Source organism: Danio rerio, chromosome 23 (genome assembly GCF_049306965.1).
Source record: "Danio rerio strain Tuebingen ecotype United States chromosome 23, GRCz12tu, whole genome shotgun sequence".
NCBI lineage: Eukaryota > Metazoa > Chordata > Actinopteri > Cypriniformes > Danionidae > Danio > Danio rerio.
Genome location: NC_133198.1, coordinates 45876516 through 45890534, shown reverse-complemented (window position 1 = coordinate 45890534; position 14019 = coordinate 45876516). Strand labels below are relative to the sequence as shown.

At 37.7% G+C, this 14019-nt stretch overlaps 1 protein-coding gene across 3 annotated transcripts; it reads right to left on the bottom strand.

Moving 5' to 3' along the window:
* Positions 1–1118: 1118 nt before the first annotated feature.
* Positions 1119–13720, bottom strand: cyp2aa2 (y cytochrome P450, family 2, subfamily AA, polypeptide 2). Of its 3 annotated transcripts, NM_001077458.1 has the most exon segments (9): positions 1119–1582; positions 3390–3531; positions 4664–4848; positions 6797–6938; positions 7024–7197; positions 8069–8229; positions 8364–8516; positions 10005–10158; positions 13498–13720. In NM_001077458.1, coding segments are annotated over 9 exon segments (1497 nt in total). In that variant the 5' UTR covers positions 13693–13720; the 3' UTR covers positions 1119–1391.
* Positions 13721–14019: the final 299 nt, after the last annotated feature.

Sequence of the window (14019 nt, the reverse complement as noted above, 5' to 3'; positions counted from 1 at the left end):
ACATGAGGATACATTTCGTACAAAATAAATTGTTTAATTACAGAATTGTTATAATAAAAATAAAATAAACCTGTCCCATTTCAAATTAGTGTAAGTTTAATGGATAAACACAGCAGGGCTTAATTAAATGTTCAAACATGTTGAACATTGTTTAATTATCAAAATGACCTGAGAACAGTTAATTATACATTTAGGCCATGCCCACAAGCACACGGTTATTTTTATGTTTCAAGAGTTCACACTTAGCTGATGATTATTTATAAAGCATGTTTGGCATGATGTCTTGGGAGAGAGCCCTAAGCTCATAAGATCCTCGAGCCCGGGGCTCCCTCCTATTTGCAAAGCAAGAGGGGAGTTTGAGCTCAGGTAAATCTCGAGAACTCACCTGCTGTAGTGGCTAATGAACAGATAGTGATCACTCTTAAGAGATAACCATTTACTAGGAGCATGTCTATGATGCCGATTTGGATTAATCAATTAACTTAAGTTGCATGTTATTTGACGGTGGAAGGAAACCGGAGAACCCGGGGGAAATCCACGTGAGCACTGGGAGAATGTGTAAACTCCGCACAGAAATGTCGGCTGGCTTGGTAAGGACTAGAACCAGTGACATTCTTGCTGTGAGGCAACAGTGCTAAACACTGAGCCACCCATCTAGGATAGGAGGAGAAGAAGGGGTGGAAGGGGGGATTCTTCAAAACGAAGATGGCTGTGATATGGAACCTACGTTTTTTTATAGTGGCTTAGGAATCGTCTGATTGGTGAATCATGAATTGGCTATTAAATGACCAGCTGTGTTCCATCATAAGCATGTGATCCTCTCGAAATTAGTTTATAAATAAGCTTCACTTAATAATTTGTACCCCATTAAAAAAAAATCCCCATCCACAAGAAAATGTAAAAATCCCAAAAGTATCTGGATGCAGACTTGGATATATAACCTGAGACTGCATCCTGAGAGTAAAAATATTAAGATAGCACACGATCTGACATCAATCATAGAGGAAGACAGCGTGCAGTCTGATGTTGAGGTAAAATCTCTTACACAATATTAGTAGCTATGTTTACATCCAAAAATATAAATCAAACCTATGCACAAAACTTCTTATTGGATAAAGTTTTTAATGCACATTTTCAAATGTTATTCACATGTTGGCATCTCCAAATATAGCTACTGTAAACAAAGTTGCTATAAATCTTCACTCAAGTTGTAGTTTTCAAAAAGATTCAGTTTTAGTGACACTATACTCGTGTTTGTATGTGGAAAAATCCCCAAACTGCATAGAAAAAGCTGCAGCGTGAGGTTTAGAAAGTGGTCTTGTGTCTCTCTGCAGCTTTGTTGTTATTGTTGATCTTCAGTGTGTGATTATATGATGTCCAACATGTTTCGGTCAGTCTTTGGTGTCTCTACTATGACAGATGATGTTAAAGGGCTCAGGAGAGCGAACTATACCCACAATGCCATCCATGTCTATGGGTTTTGCATTGGGCGGCCAGGAAAAACGAATCCTCTGTAGGAGAGATGTGATGAACAAGAAGAGCTCCGTCCTTGCCAGCGTTTCACCCAGACAGGCCCTCGGTCCTGATAAAGCATACAGAAATCAATTCAGTAAATATTTATTGTGATAAAAGGCTTAGTTTACCTAAAAAATGAAATTTATCAAGTCCTTCCAAAGCATTGAGCTCTTGCTTCATCTTCTGATCGCAAATTAAGATACGGTAGATTAAGTCTGAGAGCTCCCTCATCCTCCATAGACAGCAACATTTAGAGACATTTGAAGTCCCAAAACAAATAACCCAAAAACAGACCAGATGCCCTCAAATAATGACTTTATTCAACAGCTTCTTCTCTGTGTCAGTATAGGATAGGGGTCACCAATCTCGATCCTGGAGGGCCGGCGTCCCTGCAGGGTTTATCTCCAACTTGCCTCAACACACCTGCATGGATGTTTCATGTATACCTAGTAAGAACTTGATTAGCTTCTTCAGGTGTGTTTGATTAGGGTTGGAACTAAAATCTGCAGGACAGCAACCCTCTAGGAACAAGTTTGGAGACCCCTTGTATAGGACATAGGTCTCAAACTCAACTTCTGGAGGGCCGCAGCTCTGCAGTTTTGCTTCAACCCTAATCAAACAAAGCCAATCCAAATAATCAAGGTGTTCAAGACTACTAAAGACTATTAAGCAGGTGTGAGTTGGAGATAGTTGGAGTTAAACTTTGTAGAGTTGCGGCCCTCCAGGAATTGAGATTGAGACCATTAGTACTAGGTGTGTGTTCACGATATGAGGGTATACTGTAAGTAGGCCCACACAGAATCAGATTTTTTTAGCCTGTTTTTGTACCTTTATGTAGTGTTTTTGTTTGGATTGCTCCAGTGAACTTAATTAAAATAATAACTATATTAATTTATTTTCTTATTATTTTCTTTTTCGTCCAAATAACATTATTAATAACCTTATAAAAGTATTTTTATAAGTATATGGGAAATGTGCATTTTTTGTTTTAAAATCAGTTTTATGTTGTGTGATGTCACTTCCCTCGGATTCTGTCCAGCTCTCGTCAGAACAGATTTGGACTTGAGTGAGACGGGTACGTTGTGAATGTGCTCCGGGGTTAAAATATAGCCGATTAAGTTAAAATTTTGTTCATATGAGTGGATGACATGTTTTGATGCTGGATTGAGTCGAATAGTGTGCCTGTTAAGCATTGTTTTTCAGTATATAATGACTTTGGTGTTATGAGCTGTTAATGACTTGGTTCAAGTTACCGTCCGCACCAATTTTTAAATGGCGAATTATATATTCATTAAATCATCATGCAGTTAAAATTGTCAATAAATAGTCATTTTATGTTCAGGTTGTGTCTTTGTAGTCATGTATTATCTTTGAGTTGTTAATCTGCTTCTTTCCCAGTGATGGGTTGCAGCTGGAAGGGCATCCGCTGTGTAAAAACGTGCTGGATAAGTTGGCGGTTCATTCCGCTGTGGTGACCCCGGATTAATAAAGGGACTAAGCCAAATGAATGAATGTTAATCTGCTTCAGTGTTAATGGGGACAGCGGTTCACTTTTCTCTTTATGCAACTCTCACAGAACAGAGAACTGAGAGTGTGTTTGTGTGGTGATTATCTCTGTCCTGTCTTTAATAAACTGCAGACGTGATCCACTAAAGCCAGTGGTGTTGGGGAATTCTTTATGATGAGAGACGAAGTCCGCTATATTTAACTGTCTCAGATTTCATCTAAAATATTTACATTTGTATTCAGAAGATAAACTTAAAGGTCTCAAGAGTTTGAAATGGCATGACGGGGAATAATTAATAACAGAATAATCCTTCTGGGTGAACTAAACATTTAAATCTGGTAAATACTTTCACAAACAGCTGACTCACCCAGTGAAAATGGAAAGAAATACTCTGGCTTGCTGAACTGTCCGTTCTCATCCAAGAAGTTCTCTGGGTTAAATGCATCAGGGTGTTTCCAGAGCTCCTTATCGCTGAACATTGCTGTAAAGTTTGCTATGATTGTAGTTCCCTGTGTGAGGAAAGTTGAATGAAACTTTTTAAAGATTAAATAGTTATTTTGCTTCCCCTATCTGAATACATGTACTGTATCATATGGTGAAATCTTTTAAGTGAAGTTTATTCATAAACTAATTTCGAGAGGATCACGTGCTTATGATTTATCACGGCCAGTCTCGCATTTGCTAATCACTATCTTCCAATCATATGAGCCCTAAGCTACTATAAATAGCCTCAGTTTTTAGTTCACTTTATTTTCACTTGGAAGAAACCCCCCTCCTCCCCTATTCTCCTCCTTTGCCTCTGATTGGGCGGCACGGCGGCCCAGTGGTTAGCACTGTGAGCCCCACAGCAAGAACACTGCCAGCCCTGGTTCCACAGGACCGGTGGGTGTTTCTGTGAGGAGTTTGTATGTCCTCCCCGTGTCCATGTGGGTTTTCCCCGGGTTCTCCGGTTTCCTCCCACCATCCAAAGACATTCAACATACATAACAATCAAGCTTTGTCTAATCCCTTGTGTTCCCTTAGCTACCGCAGCAGGGGAGTACTGAGATCCACCGAGCTCAGGCTTCTCTCTTGCTCTGCCAACGAGAGGAAGCCCCGGGCTCGAGGAGCCCTTGGGCTCTCTCCTGGGACAGCATGCCAAACAAGCTTTTTTAAATCATCAGCTAAGTGTGAACTCTTGAAATACATGATGATGCCTTTTCATGTTGTTGTTTTTTTCTTTAGTTTGTCATGTAGCCTCAAGGGATATGTCATCCCAAAATTAAAACTTGTTCAATTGTTTTCAAACCTTTATGATTTTATTTCTTCTGTTGAATGCAAAAGAAGGTATTTTGATGAAAGCTGTAAACATGTAACCACTGAAATCCACAGCAGGAGATATAAGAATTAAGGAAATCACTGGTTGTTAGTTTTTTTTATTTATTTTGTGTTCAACAGAAGAAAGAAACTCAAAGGTTTGAAACAAGGTAAAGTAAATTTTTGGGTCAACTATCCCTTTAAGTTGGCCACAAAATCTAAAAGAAAACACCAGGTAAAAACACCTTCATATTTACATCATGTGGGAAATCCTGAAAAATTTCTATTTAAAAAAGGGTAGTGTAAATTTTAAACAACTTCATCCACCCATGCTCCTTTTTTTACCTGAGGAATGTCGTATCCATGTAGTTTTGTGCGGCGAATTGTTTCATGCAACAATTTTGGTGCAATGTTTCCATATCGCTGAATCTCGTGAACAGTGGCGAGTGTGTACGGTAGTTTGTCACGGTCATCCATGCTGGGCAAGCGGTCGTAACCCAGAACCTGAACAATCTCCTCATGACATCGCTCTGTGTTGTGCGACAAATGGTTAGAAACAAAGGACCCAGCAAAAACAAGCGTTCCCTTACCATTTGGCTGTTTTTTGGAAATCAAATAAGAATATTATGGATTTATTTATTTATTTTTTTTTTTTTTGGTAACCAAAAACTAAACTTTCCAGAACTTTCCAGAATGTTCTAACAGCTTAAAAAACAACATAGAAGAGAACATATAATGCCATATAATTTCATAGCAATATCAATATAGATTAAAAAAACACTATTACATACAGAAAACAACATTAATGCAATAAGTGCTTATATAAAAAAGTACATTTAAAAATATCAGATGAATTTTCAGATTGATGTATGATAAATACCTTACAATTCTTCTCAGGGATACATTTTTAAAAACATAAATCAAAACATAAATCTCAATGTGAGGCGTTGGATAGCGGAGGGGTGTTGCGGACTTAAGTTAAGAGTCGGGGTGGAGTTGGTTGTCACAGACGAAAGTGAAGAGGGTTGGGGAGGCACAAAACAAAGTGAAAGTGAACATCGAATGGGGGAGGAGGGCAGGTGAGGAGGGGGATTGGTAAAATGAGGTGCTGGATCAGATTTCATAGGTGTCGCATCCGGTGTGTTCTGGCACAAATTAAGCCCTCTTTACTGTATATGTTGGTGGTGCAGTTTTACTTAAAATACTGCCATGCACACAACATCATGAGTGATATATCAGAGTTTAAAATCTGACAAATTGTTGGTGTGCATCTCGTTGGCACATCTGTGAACAAGACAGCAAATCTTTGCAATTATCAAGAGCCGCAATATCCAGAGTAATGTCAGCAAACCGCCAAGAATAAGATGCACATCCAACAGGAGTAACTGTGGACGCAAAAGCGAGCTGTCTGAAAGAGATGTCTGGGTGCTAACCCAGAGTGTATCCATAAAAAAACAGAAAACCACAGCTGCCCAATTCACTGTAGAATTAAATATACACCTGAACTCTCCTGCTTCCATCAAAAGTGTTCATCGGGATCTCGACACCGTTAATATTTATGGCCGAGCTGCTATTGTAACGGAGGCCAGCTAGTAAAGTTGGAGGCCACGGTCTTTAGCCCCCTTGGTCGATCAACCGACTCACATGCGGAAGGTCGCCAGTTCGATACTTGCTCACAGCGGGTTGGGTGGTGAAGGACTGGCGGGGTTACATTGGTGCCGTGACCTGGATGGGAGTGAGGTTTAGGGGGTGAGTGTAACGGAGGACAGCTAGTGAAGTGCTGTGCAGGCAAACCTCTGACCTCTAAAAGGTGCTCTAGTGACAGATGCTAGAGGCCATGGTCTTTAGCCTCCTTTGCAGAGCAACCGACTCCCGTGCGGAAGGTCGCCAGGTTAGATCCTGCTTAAAGCGGGTTGGGTGCTGTAGGACCGGCGGGTTTACACTATAGCCAAACTTATTGGTCACTTATGCCAATGGCAAATGTCTGTTTCAATGATGCCGGCTGTGAAAATCTTGGGCTGTGGACATGTGTTTTTCTTTGCCAATTCCAGCTTCACTGTCTCCCACATCTGGGAGAGTTACAGTGTGGAGAAGCCCCAAAGAAGTGTAACACTGTTGTATGCCCAGATTTAAGCACAGAGGTGGATCAGTGATGGTTTGGACTACAATATCATGACATTCCCTAGACCCAATACTTGTGCTAGACGGGCAAGTCAATGCCAAGGACTACCAAACCATTCTGGAGGACCGTGTGCACCCAATGTTGCAATGTCACCCGACTGTTTGGGCTTTCAGCTGTGACATTTACATTTCTGAACTAAATTGAACTGAATTAAACTGGAAACTGAACTGAATCCATTTCAATTTACTAGAACGTCATTTATGTTAAGCTGCTTTGACACAATCTAGATTGTAAAAAGCACTATAGAAATAAAGATTCTGAATTGGATAATGACCCGTATAAAGCTGCTTTAGTACCTTGTACATCTGGGTTTTGAATCAAGTAAATGAGTCCCCATCTGATGGTGGTTTCTGTGGTGTCGGTTCCAGCCAGAAACAGGTCAGATGTTGACACAACCAGGTGTTCTTCATGAAACGTGGAGTCTTTGTTAAACTTTTGCTGCTCGACGTAATAAAAAAAGTGTTAGTTTGCTGAAACAAAAACTAAATGAATACGTATGAGAAGCCTTCTTTCATGATCTCACTTTCTCGATCTCCAGTAGATAGGCATCAATGAAGTCTCGTGGACTGTCTGGATCCAGAGTTTGTTTGTGTTCTTTAGCTTCGTCTCGGATGAAATTAAATAAATCATCGGCGTTCTGCTTGATCTTCTGGTGTGGACCAGGGAAATGCTTGATGAAGGGGACTAAGTTGTAAATCTAAGACAGATAAACCAGTTATAAATATCAGTTAAACCTTTTAGTATTCAAAATAATATAATGTATAAGAAATAATATATAGAGAAATAGGTCTGTAAAGTTACAGAAAATGTATGGGCAGTTTATTACAAGGTTTTTGTAGCATCCCAGCAGGCACATAACATCATAAGACGTTAATATTAGGTTAGATTTAGGTCATGACGTCAGGTGACCAAAATTCAACGTCTAGCGTCAAATATACGTTAATATTTGGTTGATTTTAGATTGTGTCGGAAAATAACCAAAATCCAACATTCTAATACATGTCATAGTGGTAACGTCTACACAACGTCAAGGTGTAACATTATTAGACGTTGATATTTGGTTGATTTTAGGTTGGACATTGACGTCAACCCGATTTTTTTTTTAAAGCCAATGTCTCCACAACACTGGGGCACAACGTCAATATGATGTCATGCTGATATTCTGTGCCTCCAGCACAACATCATAATACACAACATCAACCCAGACAATATATCACTTTATACTATTAAAAATGTTAATAAAAATAACTTTTTCGAAGGTTAAAGGTTGTTTGAAGAAAGATTAAGGTCCCATGATGCAATCAAATGCAAAATAAAAACATGAAATACCAAATACATAACATCTTACATTTTGAATTTATAATCAAGGACACACTACTCTGGTATTTCTCATGGCAATGCAGACACAACTGATAAAGCTATGGAAGGGATGCATTGATAATTAAATTCTACCAAATTTTGGCTTTGGCAGATAATCAATTATTTAAAAAAAAAAACAAAAACAAAAAAAAAACTACAAGGATAAGGATGAAGATGCACAAAAAGAAAAATGAAGAGTTTGATCATACCTGTCCTGCAGCTGACCCTGTGAGCATGATGTTTTCATTCAGGATTTTCAGAAGGTATTCAAAGCGTTTGTTATCATACTCAAAGCGATCTCCAAACACGATGGAGCAGATAATGTTGGAAACAGCATTCTGTAGGGCATGCTGGGGATTCATTGACTTGCCTACAAAAGAAAAGAAAGAAACAATTTTTTTTTTCAAAATAATTTGCAAAAATTAGCCTGAACCTTTAGTATACTAGAACACTTTTTATCACAAACCTTAAAATGTTTCCAAAACCAGCATGAACATTTCATACCTTCATCTTTGAGCATTTCAGCAATCAGATACTGGCTTTCCTCTAACACTCGATCCTCTACTGTTTTCTTCCCCAGACCAAAGTTTCTGAGTGTGTGCAGAGCGAACCGTCTCTGCTGCCTCCAAGAGTGGTTAAATGTGACCATTATTATACCTAAAAAAGAGAGAAACAGACCATCAGACATACATATCTTTAGCATATAGTTACATGGTGTAGCTGCCATCAGAAGCAATTCTCATATATTACACACTATAACATGCACTTTACAGATAAAAAGTCAAAAAAATTGTTAAAATGTTCAAGTAAGTATTAGAATAAGTAATGTATAAATGATGTTTATACATGTTAATTCTTTTAAAATTATTCAACTAAAACTATTGGGGGTGGGCGGCTATTTCTTGTTATGTTTAGCTTGAGAATTATTTCATTGTTGCAATCAAAATATTCTTCCGATGCACCTCTAGTACAGCCACAAGGTGTTGTACTAATAACGCTTGTAAGGATTAATAAGTACAAAGAAGAAACTGTAACCCTTCAAGTTTATTCCTCTTGAGTTAGAGAGGCCAATGAGGTATGTGTTGTATAGTGTTAACGTATGTGAACGTGTATTATGTGTCAGTATGTTAATGTATAGAGTTCCCACTTAGATATGCTTAACGTTTATAGCAGGTTTGGCATGCTGTCCCGGGAGAGAACCCTGAGCTCGGAGATATTTGAGCCCAAGGCTCCCGCCCGGTCAAATAAGCATATCGGGAGATCCGAGATCAGGTAGGTCTCGAGAGCTTCCCATTGGGAAAGGGAGGAAAAGGAGGAGATGGGGTGGAAGGGGGGATTCTTCCAAAACGAAGATAGAGCAGTAAGGAGAAAACGATCCATTTATTGTAAACTAAGATCACTCTGATTCTGGATTATTACTGATTACAGATGAGCAGCCAGTCGTGCTCAATCATATCATGTGCTCCTCTTGAAATGAGTTTTTGAGACTCCACTTAAGTGTATCTCCTTACATGTTGAATGTGCACTTTTTTATTGGTTGTATGTATTTTGTTCATTACATGCAACATCATCTTTTAAGGGTTAAATTAAGTATGAATTTCTTTTCGTAGTTCTGACGGCACTGTCTTTATTGACATAAAGAAATGCAAGGCTAGAATGTACAAGACATGCTACAGACTTGTGTACAAATAAATGTCAGTTAAAATCAAGAACGATATAAGCCTTTGTTTCATCTTGAGAGGACTAACACGTGGTTTAATTTTACTTCAAGTAGTTCCAGGCAGACAAAAATCCAATCAAACAATACAACATGTTTTAGATGAGATGAGAAACTAGTACTGCACACAAGCTGTCTGGGAGAAAAACTGAATTTCTTTAAATGCAAACTATAAGCATTGAATCATTTCTAATAATTAAATGGATCAGAGTCAATTATTCTACTTGTGTTATGGTTACCAAACCTAAAGATACATTTCTTGAAATGCAAACTATGAACATATAGAACATCAAGTAGAATAATTGACTCTGATCCCTTAAATTATTAGAAATGAATTCATGCTTCAACTTACAGCAATATTATTAATTTTTTATTACATTTCTATTAAATCCTCATTGGAAAGTATTGTTAATGAAAGTGTTACTGACCGAGTCCATGAGATATCCAGTCAAAAATAGGCAAAGCAGGTCTTCCAGAAAAAACATCCTGTACTAATGCTTCCTTAGCCAGTTGGATTGTATTGATGCTTATTGCTGGCTTTCTCCCAATAAACACAGTGGCCAATCCTCCATATTCAGACAACTGTTTGGAAAACATTTACAGCAGATTCAGTTTGTAAATGATTAAAAAAAGTACAACATGTAATACTTTTCCATTGAAAATGTTGTAACTGCACTTTATTTTTTATTTTAGTTTATGTAAAGGGCACTTATTGTGAAAAATCTACTTTTCAAGCTGTTTGGACAGACGTGTGTAAGTATAGTGTAAAGACTGTCATATTGGGGTGATATAAACACACACAGTCCTTTTTTTTCAATTTAACAACAGAAAAACGGTGGACTAATTGGAGCGGTTTTCAGAGCGACTGCAACTTGACGTGAAGTGCGGTCCTCCGCCCACCAAAATTAATTGACAGGCACGTATCTGTATTCTCAGGTTGTTGTTTCACGTCCGCCATTTTCAGCATGTGAGTCAAAGCGATATCTCTAAAGGAACACCCGTGCTCTATTTTTAGATGTAAGGCTCATTGGGCTCAACACAAGATCAATTTTCTCCACATTATCGCTGTAATCTGAATTATTGTTTGTACCTTTTGGTAGGTTTGCAAACGTGAACTTTTCATTGCGTCCACCTTAAACTTCAGCCGGTCGCATCACAGAAGCTCCCTGTGATCTTAACAGCTGGAAAAGTGCAAGCGCGTTGCCCGATGTGTGCGTCCCTCCATTGGAAATAAAATAACAAACTTGCCTGCAGGTCTCACACCAAAAGCGCCTTTTTGCGTGGCGCCGTGCATTTTGGAGTTCTGGGCGTGGGTTTCTGTCGGGGTGCACGCCGACTTGGGCCGCCGTTGTGTTTGCCCTGGTGTAGGCCTTTGTTTGGAGTTCTGGAATGCATGGCGCTGCGTGGCGCGTCGATTCGGGAAACTTCATGTTTCTGCCGCCCCACTGAGAGTATCTGGTGTGCCCTGTCGCGGCTTTGAGCAGCGCATCCGGTGCCTTAGTCAAAAATAATTCAGTGTGCGTGGTTATAAGTCTCGGTGTACAAGCTCGGCACTTGAAACTAGCAAACAGTTGGCTGTAAAACTATACAAAGACACAAATGATTGTGTACTCTGTGTCCGAGTTGACATGTACGGCTGAATGCTGATCCTCTCATGGAGCTTAGCTTCTCTCTGTCTGCCTGTCTGTTGCAAACACAGAGCGTGGGAGCTTTTGGCTCCGCCCCCTTGTTACGTTGGGCGGGAAGCCGAAACTAATTTTCATGTGAAGCAACACACGCCTAAAAACAGCGAGCTGTGTACACGTGCCCAACCTGACACTTTTTAACACATTGTAATAAACACCTCTGAACTGTGTTTTGAACTGAACCTAAACTGGCACACTCAGAAGAACCATAATATTAATATTTAATCTTAAAAAAAGAGGTAAACTATGTGCCCTTTAACTAAGGAAATCAAAACCAAGTAAACCGTGACACACACGCACACACACACACACACACACACACACACACACACACACACACACACAAAAAGTTATGTAAATTTTTATAGGTACAATTTTAGCAAATAATCAGTTATACATATATATATATATATATATATATATATATATATATATATATATATATATATATATATATATATATATTTTTTTTTTTTTTTTTTTTTTTTTTTTTAATTATTTAATAATAATGTTTGAATTGAGTGAAATTAGGAATGTAGATTAAGATCTTACTTTATAATTGCTAATAAACAGCCAGTTTCTTAATAATAGACAGGTAATAGGCCAGCATAGTGGCAATTAATACTTAAACAAAATTGTTACATCATACAGTTGACTTAAAAAACAATGGAAAGTGAAGAAGACTAAAGTTCTCAAATTGTAAAAATGAAAGGTTTGCAGAGATAAGCGGGTCATTGGGCCAAGGGTGAACCAACAATGTACTATTAATTCATTCAATTATTTTAGATTGTGTTTGGTAAATTATCACACAATAAGCTGAATTTATCTGACATTATCAAGATAAATATGAGCTGACTGCAAAGAGTTTGTATATTTTAGCTCCATTTTTTTAACTACAGGCAAAACTGCTGTATAGCAAAAAAAAAAAAAAAATGCTGTATGAAATGGAGGTGGACTCTATTCAGATTAGAGACTTTTATTTTGATATTTGATTCTGGTGCAGCTAGTGAATTCCAATAGTATCTGGATGCAGCCTTTATGGTTTAAGCTGAGATTGCATAACTCAGCCATGCAATGTCAGACACAATGCACTTAATGGAGTGAGTGACGTCACTGTGATGGCTAGGGGTGGGGTTAGGTGAGCGCATAAAAAATTTCAATTGATAGAATAAGTTTATATATATATATATATATATATATATATATATATATATATATATATATATATATATATATATATATATATATATATATATATATATTATTATTATTATTATTATCTTACCTATGTATTTTTCTACCCCTGGCATCTGTTTATACTTTGTATAACTGAAAGAATTTATTTAATTTTATTTTATTTATTTTTATTATGTTCATAACTGTTGTAAGATGTATTCTCTTGTACTATGTTAGTAAATACTACAATAAAAAAAAAACAAACAAAAAAAACAAGCAACTCAGAGGCACGGGGCCTTCAAATTGCTTAAAAATAAAAAAAAGGTGAGCGCATTAAAAAGCATTGGATGCAGCTCAGGATGCACTGCACCCCTCTCGTGAATTTGGCAGAGGTGAGTGTCTGCAGCTCGGTATTTTGACAAATTAAGTTCTTATAGTGTGTAAAATGTATCAGTTTCAACATTTAAATATACCCGAGCCTATAAGCGCTTTTGTACGAATGTATTTGAATATAGCGTGAAGACTATGAGTATATTTGTGATATTTTTCAGGAATATGCAGAAAAACTGCTTTTATTCTAGCCAAAATAAAACAAATAAGACTTTCTCCTGAGGGAAAAATATAGGAAATACTATGGAAAAAAAATCTGCAATCTGTTCAGTAAAATTTGAAAAAGAATAAACATAGCATAGTATATTTTATATAGTATAATTTCAACTGCAGATATCAGCAACAATGTTAATTCATTAGTAATTCTCTCATTGCATTTTAGCCTTTTATATTGTTCTATTGTGTTTAATGCATAATGCTTAAGTTCACACTCTTTGTGTTGTGGAGAGCCCAGCCTATGTCAGTTTAAATGCTAATAAGCCTCTCCAGTGAATCAAAGGTCATTTAATACATGCAGTTCAAAAACCGCAGGAGATAACGGACCGGTTACAAATTGTGTCTGTGTGTGTTTGCTTTTACTATTTAATTTTAGGATTTAGTCAATCAACTTTTGGTTAAATTAAAAACAGATAAATGTTAATCCCTAACCAAGAAAACAGTAAAGACTTACAGATCTTTTGAAGCCCATCGGGTTCTTCAATAAATGTGGTAAGTTTCCCACAAAAGGCAGAGGTGTTGGACCAGGTGGAAATCGACCTTTGTATGAATAAATCCTGAAGATCTCAAACAGAACCAGAAAAATTAAGCCCAGGAACAGAGTCAAGCCCACAGAGGCCAAGTCTAACTTAAGGAGAGCCGCCAACATGATAACAGATTGAGTTCAAGACAGATACAAGAGCAGCAGAGGGTCAGGGGCTTCACAACAGGGCAACAAGGAGGAGGAGACTACAAAAAAAAAAAAAAAACAGTTTGACTTGCTGTTAACCCTTTCAGCTGTTATCAGATCACAGATGTGGAGAGTGCAAGCTATGTCACTTTGCGGGTTGTAAAAAAGCGTTACCCCTGTTTAACGGAGAGATTTTTTTTAACACATTTCTAAACATAATAGTTTTAATAACTCCTCTCTAATAAATGATTTTTTTTTCTTTGCCATGATGACAGTAAATAATATTTGACTAGATATTTTAAGACA

Bases quoted from the DNA above. Each gene is read 5' to 3' on its own strand.
- cyp2aa2 (XM_073938722.1), bottom strand. From the start codon at position 8,508: ATGGTCACATTTAACCACTCTTGGAGGCAGCAGAGACGGTTCGCTCTG. The intron at 6,939-7,023 runs GTGAGATCATGA...TACGTCGAGCAG, and splicing joins ATCTACTGGAGATCGAGAAA to CAAAAGTTTAACAAAGACTC. The intron at 4,849-6,796 runs GTACTAAAGCAG...CGCACAACACAG, and splicing joins TCAAAACCCAGATGTACAAG to AGCGATGTCATGAGGAGATT.